Source organism: Garra rufa, chromosome 10 (assembly GCF_049309525.1).
Source record: "Garra rufa chromosome 10, GarRuf1.0, whole genome shotgun sequence".
NCBI lineage: Eukaryota > Metazoa > Chordata > Actinopteri > Cypriniformes > Cyprinidae > Garra > Garra rufa.
Genome location: NC_133370.1, coordinates 50,244,679 through 50,258,512, shown reverse-complemented (window position 1 = coordinate 50,258,512; position 13,834 = coordinate 50,244,679). Strand labels below are relative to the sequence as shown.

The window sequence follows — 13,834 nt, the reverse complement described above, 5'->3', positions numbered from 1 at the left end:
CCGGTTTGTTGGTCCTTTCCAAGTCCTGGAACAGGTAAACCCGGTCACTTACAGACTTCAACTCCCTCCGGAATACCGTATCCATCCTACATTCCATGTCTCCCTCTTAAAACCATTTCACCCACCTCTCACTTCCTCCACAGAACCTGGCCATGAAGAGGAACCTCCTCCCCCCCTGATGCTAGATGACGGCGCCATCTATTCCGTCCGGGAAATCCTCCGATCTCGTCGTCGTGGTGGTCTCCTAGAATATCTGGTGGATTGGGAGGGGTATGGACCTGAAGAGAGGTCATGGGTCCCAAGAGAAGACATCCTCGATCCCACGCTCACCGAGGAATTCCACACCGCTCATCCGGAGTTTCCTGCACCTAGGGGACGAGGGAGACCACCACGGCGCAGAAAATCTCGGCCCTCAGGAGCGGGCCCTGGGGAGGGGGGTAGTGTCACGGATTGGCCAGGTTCCACACCCTCAATCACACCCAGATCACCATCACCTGAATTCTGATCACCGGCACCTGCACGTCATCATCACAGCCACCTATAAATACTCACGCCACACACCACTCTATGTCCGGGCTCGTTCCACGAAAGCGGACTGTAGTGTCACTCTTCCCAAGAGTCTCGCTATCCTATCGTTACCTGAAAGTACTTACCTGACCTCTGTCTCGTTCCAGTTTTCCAAGTTCCTGTTTTCCAAGTTCCAGTCTTCTGAGTCCAGTCCTCCGAGTGTTCCCATCGGGAGTTCAACGTGGTGTGTGCCGTAAGTCATCCTCTGCTCCGTTCAAGGAATCAGCATTCCCTTCTCTGCTATCTGGATCCTGCAAGGAAGGATATCATCCCATTCAGTACCAAGTTCACTCAACTCCAACATCTCATCGTCTGCCATACTCACCTAGGATTGGGTCTTCTCACATCTTCGACATCGCTGCTCTCTATAAATAAATATCATTGTTTCACTTACCTTGTTGTCCCGTCTGCTTCATAACATTATCACACTAGAGTGCTTTAATGTTTATTCAGGAAGTTTGCTTTTGAAGTGTGACTTTTCAATTTTGTATAAAAAACATCTGAAAGCAAACATTTAAAAACAAAAAAGTCATATTTTTGACCTTGAACATCACATCAAAGGATGACAGGAATCTGAACACGACCATAGGGTTAAATAATATGAACAATACATTTATTACACTATTAATCTTTGTTCATGTTAGTCAATAAAAACAGTTCATGTTAGTTCACAGAGCATTTATCACAACTTGTGATTTTAACAATGCATTAGTAAATGCTGAAAAATGACCATTAAGATTTATCCACGCTGTAGAAGTATTGTCATTCTTAGTTAATGATAACCGATGTAGTTAACTAATGTTAATGACGTAACAGAGTATTCCTTTAATACTGTTTTAAAGAATCACTAATAAGCAACATGATCCACATGATTTAGGGTTGAACATTAACACAAGTTTGGCTTGAGTTGAAGTGTTCAGCTGTGTTTTTCAGGTATAATTGTGAGATGAATTACAAACATGCATATTTAGACACTGGAATTGTGAATTATGTAATTTAGCATTAGTGTCATATCTCAACGGAACCCTAGTAGTGTTTTGTGTTTGCTTGGCCTTCATTATTTATACTGGTTACCAGTGTTGAGGGAAACACATTACAAGTAACGCAAGTTACATAATAATATTACTTTTCCCAAGTAACTAGTAAAGTAACGCATTACTTTTTAATTGACAAGAAAATATCTGAGTGAGTTTTTCAAATAAGTAACGCCAGTTTATTTCCCCTCATTTATTGATTAAAATCTCTCCTGTCCCCATGTTGAGAGAAATTGTAAGATGTTACTTTAGTTCTAGAATAAATGTGAACATGCATTAATTCATCTCACTCACTAAAAAACAGATCCAGTGTTCTTCAAAATGAATAAAAACACTGAAATTCAAGCAAACCTGCAATAATTAAATGTTAAATAATACAAATATACTTAAGTATCCTAAGTAATTTAACATTTGTTTTCCTTTTATTTATTGGTGAAGAGTTGATATTTGTTCTTCTGCGGTCTACTGTACAGACATCAATCTACTTTTCTCTAAGTCTGAGGCTTTTGCTGTGAAAAGGCTTTTACATTTGACAAAAATAGAACTTTCTATATTAAAAACAAACAAGCAAGCCCTGCCCAGATTTAAAAAGTAACGCAAAAGTAACGTAACGCATTACTTTCCATAAAAAGTAACTAAGCAACATAATTAGTTACTTTTTTAGGGAGTAACTCAATATTGTAATGCATTACTTTTAAAAGTAACTTTCCCAACACTGCTAGTTACACTGTCGTATCGTAAACATGAATTAAAGGTGGTAAAATGACTAAGTTGGATATGTGGTTATTACAGTAAAATAAGATTCTAGAAATACAGTGATGTCTAGTCTAGTATGTTTGAGGGATTCTTATTCAGGTGAAGTGTGATCAGTGTAAATATGTGTTCATTCAGAAGTTCAAAATCCGACAAACACATTTAAACGAACTCTTTTATCTACTCTCAAAAAGCGTTTCTCGGTTGAATTCATAGTTTGTGTTTGACACTCTTGTCCTGATCATTCATTCTTCATCCCTAAACGCGTGTGTTTCGCGCTCGCTCTTTTTGGTCTCGCTCGGGCGCCGTAACCGAACATCTGAAGAACATGTGAGCTGTTTTTCTCTGTTTACTCTCTGAAACTCTGACTAAAGTCCTGCTGACGCCAATGAGAGCCGCTCTTATTCCTCCAGACTGACACTAAACAGCGGAGCAACACACTGACACTCGACACGCTTCATCAGGTACAGCTTCAATGCCAGAATACTGTTCTGCAGTCATTCACAACAGAGAAACCAGCTGGATGTTACTGTTAGATATTTGTATAGTATAATGTATATCTATTGTATATAAGTACAAGTATAAATACATATTTGCATGCATAATTGATAATGAATTAAATAATTAAAATTATTATTATTTTTTTTTTTTACAAATTCCGAGTTTTTAATGAGGTGCAGTTGTTACATTGCAGTGATGTTTGCAGTGCTGTATCTGCAGGATTATTCATGCTGTGTGTGAACAATGTTGAGGAAAGATACTTTTAAAGTAATGTGTTACAATATTGCTTTACTCTGTAAAATGTAACTAATTATGCTACTTAGTTATTTTTATGGAAAACAATCTGTTACAATATTGCTTTACTCTGTAAAACAGTAACTAATTACTTATTTACTTTTTATGGAAAGTAAGGCGTTACGTTAGTTTTGCCTTACTTTTAAAATCTTGGCTGGGCTTGCTTCTTTGTTTTTAATATAAAAAGTATATTTTCAGCAAATGAAAAACCCTCAGACTAAAGAAAAAGTAAATTCATGTCTGTAAGGTAGAAAGCAGAAGAAAGTTCAACACTTTTCAGCAATAAAAAAAAGAAGAACAAATTTTAGTTCATCTTGACTCATTTGTGCTTATTAGTTTGGATGAACTGGATCATTGAAGGTCAGCAGCAACAACATCGGTTAAAAAATGGGATTAAATACATAAAGGATATTTGTATTATTTAACATATTTAATTATTGCAAATTTGCATCCTATTCTGAGTTGAATTTCAGTGTTTTAATATATTTTGAGAAATACTGAATCTGTTTTTTGTGAGTGAGATAAATTACTTCAAGTAACATCTTACACCCAAATGATCTCCACACGGGCATAGGAGAGCTTTCAGTCAAAAAATGGGGGGAAAAAATAACACAAGTATTTAGTAAATTAAAAAGCAATGCGTTTCTTTACTAATTACTTTAAAAAGTAATCTGATTACGTAACTCATGTTACTTGCAATGCATTACCCCCAACCCTGTGTGTGTGTGTGTGTGTGTGTGTGTGTGTGTGTGTGTGTGTGTGTGTGAGAGAGAGAGAGAGAGAGAGAGACATTAGCTGTTTCCATTACAGATTTGCTCAAAACTTTGGCGCTATTTTATAAATGTTGATTAAAAAGTATTGTGAAATGACCGATGTTATGCGACTGAAACGTATTTTTTTCCTCTCATGATAAGTCATGGCAATGGATTTTTATTGGGGTTTTGCCTATATTTATTCGATTGTAACCTGTAAATGCAATACACATTTTTCCATTGCCATTTTGAGAAATATTACTTTTTTGAATTGCCTGAAAAACCATCTCATGTGAGCGTGAAAACTTTTTTCTGATATATGGGAGTTTTTGCGCAATTGAGACATTTCTATTAGGCGTATTTTCAATTTTCAGTTTCAATTTGTGCAATTTAGAGGGTAATGGAAACACAGCTAGAGACTGTGTACTAGTATTCAGTCATTATGAGGACCAAATATCCTCAAGTTTAGTAATACTATACCATATTTTGAACTTATGAGGACATCTTTTTGCTCCCCCTGAGAAAACAAGTGTTTGAGAATCCTGCAGTGTTGTGTTTTAGGTTTAGGGTTAGAAAATACAGTTTGTACCGTAGAAAGACTAAAACGCCTGAATGAGGTGTGTGTGTTTATTGCAGGTCTCTGGGTGCCATGAGCAGTTACTACATTGGTGTGGACGTGGGGACGGCTAGTGTGCGAGCGGCTCTGGTCACGAGGGACGGTCGCATCAAACACACGGCAGAGGAGTCCATTGATATATGGGAGCCGTGTGTGGATCATTACGAACAATCCTCAGAGGATATCTGGAGCAAATGCTGCAGGACAGTGAAGGTGAGCAGATGATCACAGTCTTCATCACCATCATGTGTGGACACTTGAGCAGAAACATCTTTGCACAGATCAGAATCATGCGTAATCTAGTGTTTCTGTTCGTGCTGTTACAGCGAGTGACTCAGGATGTGGATGTGGAGTGTGTTCGAGGGATCGGCTTTGATGCCACCTGCTCATTGGTGGCTCTGGACCGGCACTTCCTGCCCGTGGCTGTCAATCACACAGGTGCGTTTGTCATGTTTGAGCAGTCCAGCAGGTGAGCGTGAGACGGGTCTGATGGAGCGTGTGCTCGCAGGTGTCAAGGAGAGGAACGTGGTGATGTGGATGGACCACCGAGCCGCTGAACAAGCCTCTCGAATCACAGCCACCAAACACAGAGTTCTTCAGGGAGTCGGCGGCGTGATGTCCCCCGAAATGCAGCCGCCCAAACTACTGTGGCTCAAAGAGGTGAGCACCACAAACACTCTTATCATCTGCTGTTGGGTACGGCTGCTCCATTTTGGCAAAAATCATAATCACGATTATTGTGGTCAATATTGTAATCACTATTATTTAACTTGATTTTGACTGGGACCAACACTTTATATTAGTGATTAATTTACAAATAAAAAAAGAGTGGTTTTTAAAAAATATCTACACTACCCTTCAAACGTTTGCGGTCAGTAAGACTTGTAATAGTCTTTAAAGAAGTCTCTTCTGCTCATCAAGACTGCATTTATTTGATTAAAAATACTGAAAAAAACAGTAATATTGCTAAATGTTTTTACAATATAAAATAATGTTTTTTATTTGAACATACTTTAAAATAGAATTTATTCCTGCGATGAAAAGCTGAATTTTCATCAGCTGTTACTCCAGTCTTCAGTGTCACATGATCCTTCAGAAATCATTCTAATATTCTGATTTATTATTAGAATGATCAATGTTGGAGAATATCAACAGTTGAGCTGACAAATATTTTTTGGAACCTGGGATTTTTTTTTTTTTTCAGTATTCTTTCATGAATAACAAGTTTAAAAAGTGCAGTGTTTATTCAAAATATGAATATTTTATAACAATGTAAATTATTAATTATTAACTTTTAATGAACTTTGAATTATTAACTTAATACATCCTTGGTGAATAAAAGTATTAATTTCTTTAAAAAAAAAAAGAAACAATAAAAATGTACTGACCCCAAACTGTTGAACAGTAGTGTATAAATACTGAATACTTTTATGCAAGTCTAAAGTAGTCTACAATACTACGGAAATGTAATGTAATTATTTGGATGAACAATAAAACAGTGTCTTCACCGTAAGAATTAAACATGCTTTGTTTCTTATTAAAACTACAAAAGTCCTTCATTCAAGAGCAGAGAGTGATTTTTCTCTTTGTATTTTTACGTTTTATTCATATAAGCACAGAGACGACAGAAGGAATATTATCTGTTGTCGCTTTAAGAGCCACACGGATCCAATCTACTGTTACACACAGATTCTCATTCTCAACTGTTTACGATCATTTAAGACAGAACTGACAAGAGTTGACAGGAATAATCATCAAACGCCTCATTGTGAAATATTTTGGTGTGTATTTGAGCGTTTAGGTGCACCTTGAGCTAAAAGATAACTTTACATGTCCATGTTCTGCTCCGTCTCTGAGCACAAACACAGAACAGCACAAGTTCTCTTACATGATATTAAAAACACAACATCAAAGAAACATTAATAAATCAAGCGCATCCCATTTTATGAAAGTCACGTAACATGATTTTGCTGATTTGCATGTGAAATTAGACTTTTATGGAGGATAGAAATGGGGCGCAATAATCGTTTCATCTCGATTATTTTCATGATCGTTTAAGGAAGAAATCAAAATCAAAACCACATCTCGATTAATTGCACAGCCCTAGTTTCAAATCTTTCCTTTTCATTCTGTCAGTAGAATCTGCGGGAAACCTGCTGGAAAGAAGCGGCTCATTTCTTTGACCTTCCTGACTTTCTGTCCTGGAAAGCGACGGGTTCTTTGTGCAGGTGAGCCTTACATTGATTCATGATGATGTTCAGATCGCTGTAGGGAATCATCTGTCTGAACCAGCATTAGGGACTAATATCTAGTTAAACAGGTGATGTTCAATACATGTCTCAATATTTATGCTTTTATCCAAAGTGACTTACAAATGATGAAATACAATTATTTACAAAGTTGCAGAAGTATGTGATCCTGGGCCACACAATCTAAAGTAGCAAGAGTATATTTGTAGCGATAGACAAAAATACATTGTAATTTTTGATTGGTAATATGCATTGCTAAGAACACTTTCTTAATGTTTTCATTTTTTGCACCCATTACAGATTTTCATATAGTTGCATCTTAGCCAAATATTTTCATAACAAACCATACATCAATGGAAATCTTAATTATTCAGCTTTCTTAATTATTCAGATGATGGATAAATCTCAATTCCAAAATCAGAAGAAAATTGACCCTTATGAGTGGTTTTGTGGTCCAATTACATTATATATTAGAAATATCATTATATATTAATATAAATGTAATTGCTCTGATGTTCTTTTAAATCAGAAGAGTCATCTTTAGTCAAGAAGAATGTTTCATGCTAGACATAAAACACAGTAAAGTTATTTTGTTAAAATATTCATGGCACATTTCCACAATGTTTTTTATGGGTCAAATATAGGACAATATTTGGCTGAGATACAACTATTTGAAAATCTGGAATCTGAGGATGCAAAAAAATCTAAATATTGAGAAAATCGCCTTTAAAGTTGTCTAAATAAAGTTCTTAGCAATGCATAATACTAATCAAAAATAAAATTTTGATATATTTACGGTAGGAAATTTACTAAATATCTTCATGGAACATGATCTTTACTATGGAAGCCCATTTCCGCCACTGAATAAAAAAAAAAATAATAATATTGCGACTTTTTTTCTCAGAATTGCGAGTTATAATTATATGATAGTTTAGAGCGTATTAAAGCATCTTCAACACCAGCATCTTAATGCTCTCCTGCTTGTGGGTCATGAAGCAGAAGGATCACAAAACTATTGTAACAATACAGTCTTTATCAAACTCAAACCCAGACCCAAAATGTGCTCATCCTCGGCCATCCAAGATTAGGATGAGTTTGTTTCTTCATCAGAATTAGAGAAATGCATCATTCCATCACTGTCTCACCAATGGATCCTCTGCAGTGAATGGGTGCTGTCAGAATGAGAGTCCAAACAGCTGATAAAAACATCCACACCAGTCCAGTCCATCAGTTAACATCTGGAGAAGACAAAAGAAGCTGAAACAAATCCAGCATTAAGACATTTTTAACTAAAATAAAAGTCCATAATCCATAATAACGCTTCCTCCAGTGAAAAAGTCCATCTCCTGTTGTCTCTCACATCAAAATCCAGACACATGTTTGTTTAGAGCTGTTTTGGCTTGTAAACGCTGCTTGATCTGTGCAGATTTCTCTCCTGATTCAGACCAGACCACTTTTCACCGGAGGAAGCGTTATTATGGAATATAGACTTGTATGTTAGTTAAAAACATCTTGATGGATTATTGTGATGTTTTTATCAGCTCTCATTCTGACGGCACCCATTCACTGCAGAGGATCCATTGGTGAGACAGTGATGGAATGACATATTTATGCAAATCTGATGAACAAACAAACTCACATTTTCACTTTTTCATAAATAGCTAAAAGTCGAGTGAAAATGGTTTTTAAGTATGCCATTAAGTGTTGATATTGGATGTTGAGCATCTGAACAGCAGCTGTGTCTCTGGATGCAGGTCTTTATGTACTCTGGTGTGTAAGTGGACGTATTCCCCATCTGACGGGTGGGACGACACCTTCTGGAGCGCCATCGGTCTGGAGGACCTGATGGAGAACAGTTACTCCAAAATAGGTAAGACAGGGTCCTGCTCAGCGTTTGTTGGGTTGGTTCTGCTGCTGATGAAGTGTTGTGTTGAAGGGCAGCAGATGTGTTGTCCCGGGACTCCTGTAGGACGAGGTCTTAGCGCAGAAGCGGCTGCGGATCTGGGTCTGATTCAGGGCACCGCTGTGGGCGCTTCACTCATAGACGCTCACGCAGGAGGAGTAGGTACAGAACCACACACTTACCAAACCAAACACATATGTGACGATATATCAACAACTAAACTGATAGATTTAGGGCAAAACATGTTTCATATCACATCTAGTGGACAGAAAACATCTAAAATACAAATGGAAGACTGCATTTTATTGCACTTTATCCATTTGCATCTGTAGATTTCAATTCCAATCCATATTCTTAGAGTTTTTGATCTTACTCACCAAACTTTACAATTTTATTCCTCTCTATATTCTGAAGGTTTGTTCATATGTGATCATGGACCACAAAACCAGTCATAAGAGTCCATTTTTTTAAAAAACTAAGATTTATATATTTAGCCAAAAGCTGGATAAATAAGCTTTCCATTGATGTATGGTTTGTTAGGATTGGACAATATTTGGCTGAGATACAACTATTTGAAAATCTGGAATCTGAGGATGTGAAAAAATCAAAATATTGAGAAAACCATCTTCAAAGTTGTCCAAATGAAGTTCTTAGCAATGCATATTATTACTCAGAAATATATTTACACTAGAAAATTTGCAAAGTATCTTCACGGAACATGATCTTAATTTCCTAATGATTTTTGGCATAAAAGAAAAATCGATCATTCTGACCCATTCAATGTATTGTTGCCTATTGCTACAAATATACCTGTGCTACTTAATAAAATACAATACTACAAAAAGTTTATTTATATAGCATATTTACAAACAGCCAGTGCTGACCAAAGTTCTTTACAAAAGCGAAGATAAAAAAGGCAATAATAATACAAAGCCATTTAAATAATAGCTGGACCATATAAATATTCTAAAAATGAATCTAAAGAAAAAATAAAATTGAGAAGAAAAATCTAGAGAAAAAAATCTGGTTTTGTGCTCCAGGGTCACATATTTCACTCACACTGATTTATACAACATTTTACTCAAAAACATGTTGAAAATGTGTTTGTTTTCTGTCTGTTGACAGTATTTTCTGATTTATGGAGTGATAAAAAAGAGAAATCCAAAATCCACTTTGGAAAAACTTTGAACTCTAAAATGACGACAAAACCAAACCAGAATTATGAACCTGAGTTTATCTTATTTTTGGATTGATGTGCTGAAAATGTATGCAACTGATTTAACTAGATGAAATAATGAATTATATTGCTTTATTTGCATATTTAAACAAATTTGATAAGATAATTTATATTTTGGTTTGCATTTTCATACTTCAACATAATCTAGCAGAACATTAGTAGTACAGAAATGTTTGTCCTTCTTCCTGTCATGAATCAGCTGGTGATGGTGATATGTATTGGATGTGTTCTGTGGTTGCTCTGCTGTAGGGGTGATGGGAGCAGACGTGACGGGGCATCATCTGTCCTGTGAGGATGGTCCGGTGTCGTCCCGTATGGCCCTCATATGCGGCACGTCTTCATGTCACATGGCTGTGAGCTTCATTCTGATGTGACTGATGTTTGTGTGTCAGATCGTGTGATTGTTGAATCTCAGTGTGTGTTTGTGTTGGTCTCTCAGGTCAGCACTCAGCCGCTGTTTGTCCCCGGGGTCTGGGGCCCGTATCTGTCTGCCATGCTGCCGGGACTGTGGCTCAACGAAGGAGGACAGAGCGCCACGGGACGCCTGGTGAGAGCAGAGCGCTTCACAATCATGAGCGTTCATTATTATTTAACAAAACATCAAACTGTTAGAATACAGTTGAGGACAAAAGTTTACATCCCCTTTCAGAGACGGCAAAATGTTATTTATTTCACCAAAACAAGAGGATCATACAAAATGCCTGAAGTTATAAAAATGACCCCCTTCTTCATGAGTCTCTTGTTTGTCCTGAACAGTTCAACTGTCTGCTGTTCTTCAGAAAAATCCTTCAGCTCCTACAAATTCTTTGGTTTTCCAGCATTTTTGTGTATTTGAACCCTTTCCAGCAATGACTGTATGATTTTGAGATCCATCTTTTCACACTGAGGACAACTGAGGGACTCATATCAACTATTACAGAAGGTTCAAACACTCACTGATGCTCCAGAAGGAAAAAACATGCATTAAGAGCCGGGGGTGAAAACTTTTGAACAAAATGGAGATGTGTACATTTTTCAACATTCTTATTTCTTTATCATATTTTCTTTATTTAGTACTGCCCTTTAGAGGTTATAGAAGATACACACATGTTTCCCAGAAGACAAGATAAGTCAAATTTACCCTGATCTTCAAATTCCAAAAGTTTTCACCCCTGGCTCTTAATGCATGTTTTTTCCTTCTGGAGCATCAGTGAGTGTTTGAACCTTCTGTAATAGTTGATATGAGTCCCTCAGTTGTCCTCAGTGTGAAAAGATGGATCTCAAAATCATACAGTCATTGCTGGAAAGAGTTCAAATACACAAAAATGCTGGAAAACCAAAGAAGGATTTTTCTGAAGAACAGCAGACAGTTTAACTGTTCAGGACAAACAAGAGACTCATGAACAACTATCACTAAACAAAAAACACAGCTGTGGATCATTCAGAGAACAACACAGTATTGAGAATCAAAGGGATGTAAACTTTTGAACAGGGTCATTTTTATAAATTAAACTTATTTTCTCTTGTGGCCTATATGTGAATGTCTTTTATGTGAAGTCTCTTATTCAGGTCAGTTCTAAATAAACAATAACTTGCATTTTGTATGATCCCTCTTATTTTGGTTAAATGATTAACATTTAGCAGATTGTGTAAGGGGGATGTAAGCTTCTGTGCTCATCTGTATGTGTGCAGTGATGTGACAGGTGTTGTGTTTTCAGGTGGAGCATGTGGTCAAAGGACACGCGGCGTACAGACAGCTGGAGGAGCAGGTGCAGCACAGGTGTGTGTCTGTCAATCATCCTCATCAAACCTCTCTGATCTCAGTCTCAGTCTCATTTCACTGGTTTGTTCTGTACAGCGGGAAACACGTTTACTCGTACCTGAACGCTCATCTGGAGAGCATGAGAGCAGACGCAGCACAGCTGGAGCAGCTGACGGATCGCCTGCACATCTGGCCTGATTTTCACGGGAACCGCTCTCCTTTGGCCGACCAGACGTCACGCGGCGCGGTGAGCAGCAGATTCATCTGACATTATTTTCATCACAATTACACACATATTAAAGCTGTGGTTGCGTTAGGACAACAGTTATGAGATTGAGTTTTAATAGCTCTAGAAAGAACTAGCATTTCTTTGTCAAATATAAATTTTTTCTATTTTAAGGTTTTGAGTAAATATTAAATATTGTTTCATGTTTTAAGACTGATTTCTGAAGTGGTATCTAGTAGTTTGATGTGTTGCTGGTGTGTTTGTGCAGGTTGTGGGTCTCAGTTTATCACAGACACTGGATGATCTGGCTCTGCTGTATCTCGCAACTCTTCAGGCCATCGCTGTAAGACACACACAACCCTGAACAGCTGTCTTAGTGAACACATTCAGTAGCAAGTTTACATCCAGTTTTTTGCAATGTTTTGTTATCGACAAAGAGAGAATGCATAATTTTATTTATTTTTATTTTTATTTTTTTTTGCAAAGTTTGCTGTCTTCAGCCTGCTTCCATCCAACTGTCTTTTTACTGATAAAATGGTGTGCATGATGACCTCATCCCTAAAAAAATTATTGTCACATAAGTTTTGGTGCATCACAAAAAAAAAGTTGCCCTTGAGCTGTTTCCATTCATAATTTCACCTATTGCACAAATTACATACGGTGGGTTAGTAGCCTGTTCTTCATTCATTTGAAACAAAACTTTATTATATAGGCTGTTTTTAATTTAATTTTGATTTAATTGTATAGGCCTACATAAAGTTTTTTTGTCCCTAGTTATAGACTTTAGACACTTGAGCCTCAGGCAATATTCATAAACAGGTGCAGTTGTTGTTATTATTTTCCTGATTAACTTTTATTAGATTGTATTGGGAATGTTCATTTTAGTTAATTTATTTTTCCGAACCGATGACTGTTAAGCCAATATTAACTGACAATATTATGTTAAATTATGTGGCTGTGAGTCATTAAAAACACCTACATTTGTTTTCCAGGGATTCATTTTATACATGCAAAAAGCACAAATAACAGAAGGTGAGGATTCACATGGTCACATCACGCACCTGCAGCGCTAAAACAAAATGTGCTTGGCATAATATGGTGGTCACGCTGAACGGCACAGATTGTACTGCAGGCTTTTTAAACTGAGCAGTGCACTGCAAAAAAATATTGCTGCACTTAAAATATTTGCGTTAGAATAACTTTCTGGATTTACCTTAAAATAGCCTGGCCTATGCTATTCAAGTTGTCACTTAGCCTACTTCTCAGTTTAATGTTTGAGAGGTAACTTGTTTTTTTCTTACCATATATAAAATAATTCTAGATACAATTTAATAAAATGTATAAATGAAATTTAGTGTTACAGAGAAACTGCTTTAACATGACCATGTGACTCAGTCATGTGACACCACATGTATTTGCTTTAAAACCCCATTTCTCAACAAAAAGTGTTTCCAAACTAAGTTTTGCAACATTTGACGTATCGATATAGAATTTATACACTGAAGTTAAAAGGAAAAATATTGTCAACACATGAGAAACTTTAGTGATAAATGGCATTTCCTGTCTCTATCCACTCTCTAGCTCCTTACCCTAACCCTACCCATTAGAACTAAGTGCCTCACCCAAACCCTTCCCCTAAACCTAACCTTTACCCAACTACAACCTGATCCCTAAAACCAGGTCTTGACCCTCAAACAGGCTTTTAAAGGGGTCTAAGGAAGTGAACACTGGCCAGAATGTCCTTACTTTACTCTCTTTGTCCTCACTATGATGGTCTAAAACCCAAACCAGCTCTCACACAAATATCTGAGTGCACACTTACACACACTGATGTTTCTGACATAGATGCTCCTTTAAGAAAACCATCTCGTCTGTCAGTGTTAATGTGAATGTGTCTCTGTTGTGTGAAGCTGGGCACCAGACACATCATAGACGCCATGAGAGCGGCAGGACATGACATC

General features: G+C 37.1%; 1 protein-coding gene across 1 annotated transcript in view; it reads left to right on the top strand.

The window, feature by feature from the left end:
* Nucleotides 1–2,683: 2,683 nt before the first annotated feature.
* LOC141343952 (FGGY carbohydrate kinase domain-containing protein-like) overlaps nt 2,684–13,834 on the top strand; it is a 16,655-nt gene continuing 5,504 nt past the window's right edge. Inside the window, exons 1-13 of the mRNA XM_073848652.1 lie at nt 2,684–2,818; nt 4,538–4,730; nt 4,844–4,955; nt 5,026–5,177; nt 6,657–6,745; nt 8,521–8,636; nt 8,703–8,831; nt 10,156–10,259; nt 10,346–10,453; nt 11,604–11,665; nt 11,744–11,894; nt 12,142–12,216; nt 13,784–13,834. The exon at nt 13,784–13,834 is cut by the window's right edge and continues 70 nt beyond it. Coding sequence (XP_073704753.1) covers nt 4,551–4,730; nt 4,844–4,955; nt 5,026–5,177; nt 6,657–6,745; nt 8,521–8,636; nt 8,703–8,831; nt 10,156–10,259; nt 10,346–10,453; nt 11,604–11,665; nt 11,744–11,894; nt 12,142–12,216; nt 13,784–13,834 — 1,329 coding nt within the window. The 5' untranslated portion in view covers nt 2,684–2,818; nt 4,538–4,550. The remainder of the gene's footprint in view (nt 2,819–4,537; nt 4,731–4,843; nt 4,956–5,025; nt 5,178–6,656; nt 6,746–8,520; nt 8,637–8,702; nt 8,832–10,155; nt 10,260–10,345; nt 10,454–11,603; nt 11,666–11,743; nt 11,895–12,141; nt 12,217–13,783) is intronic.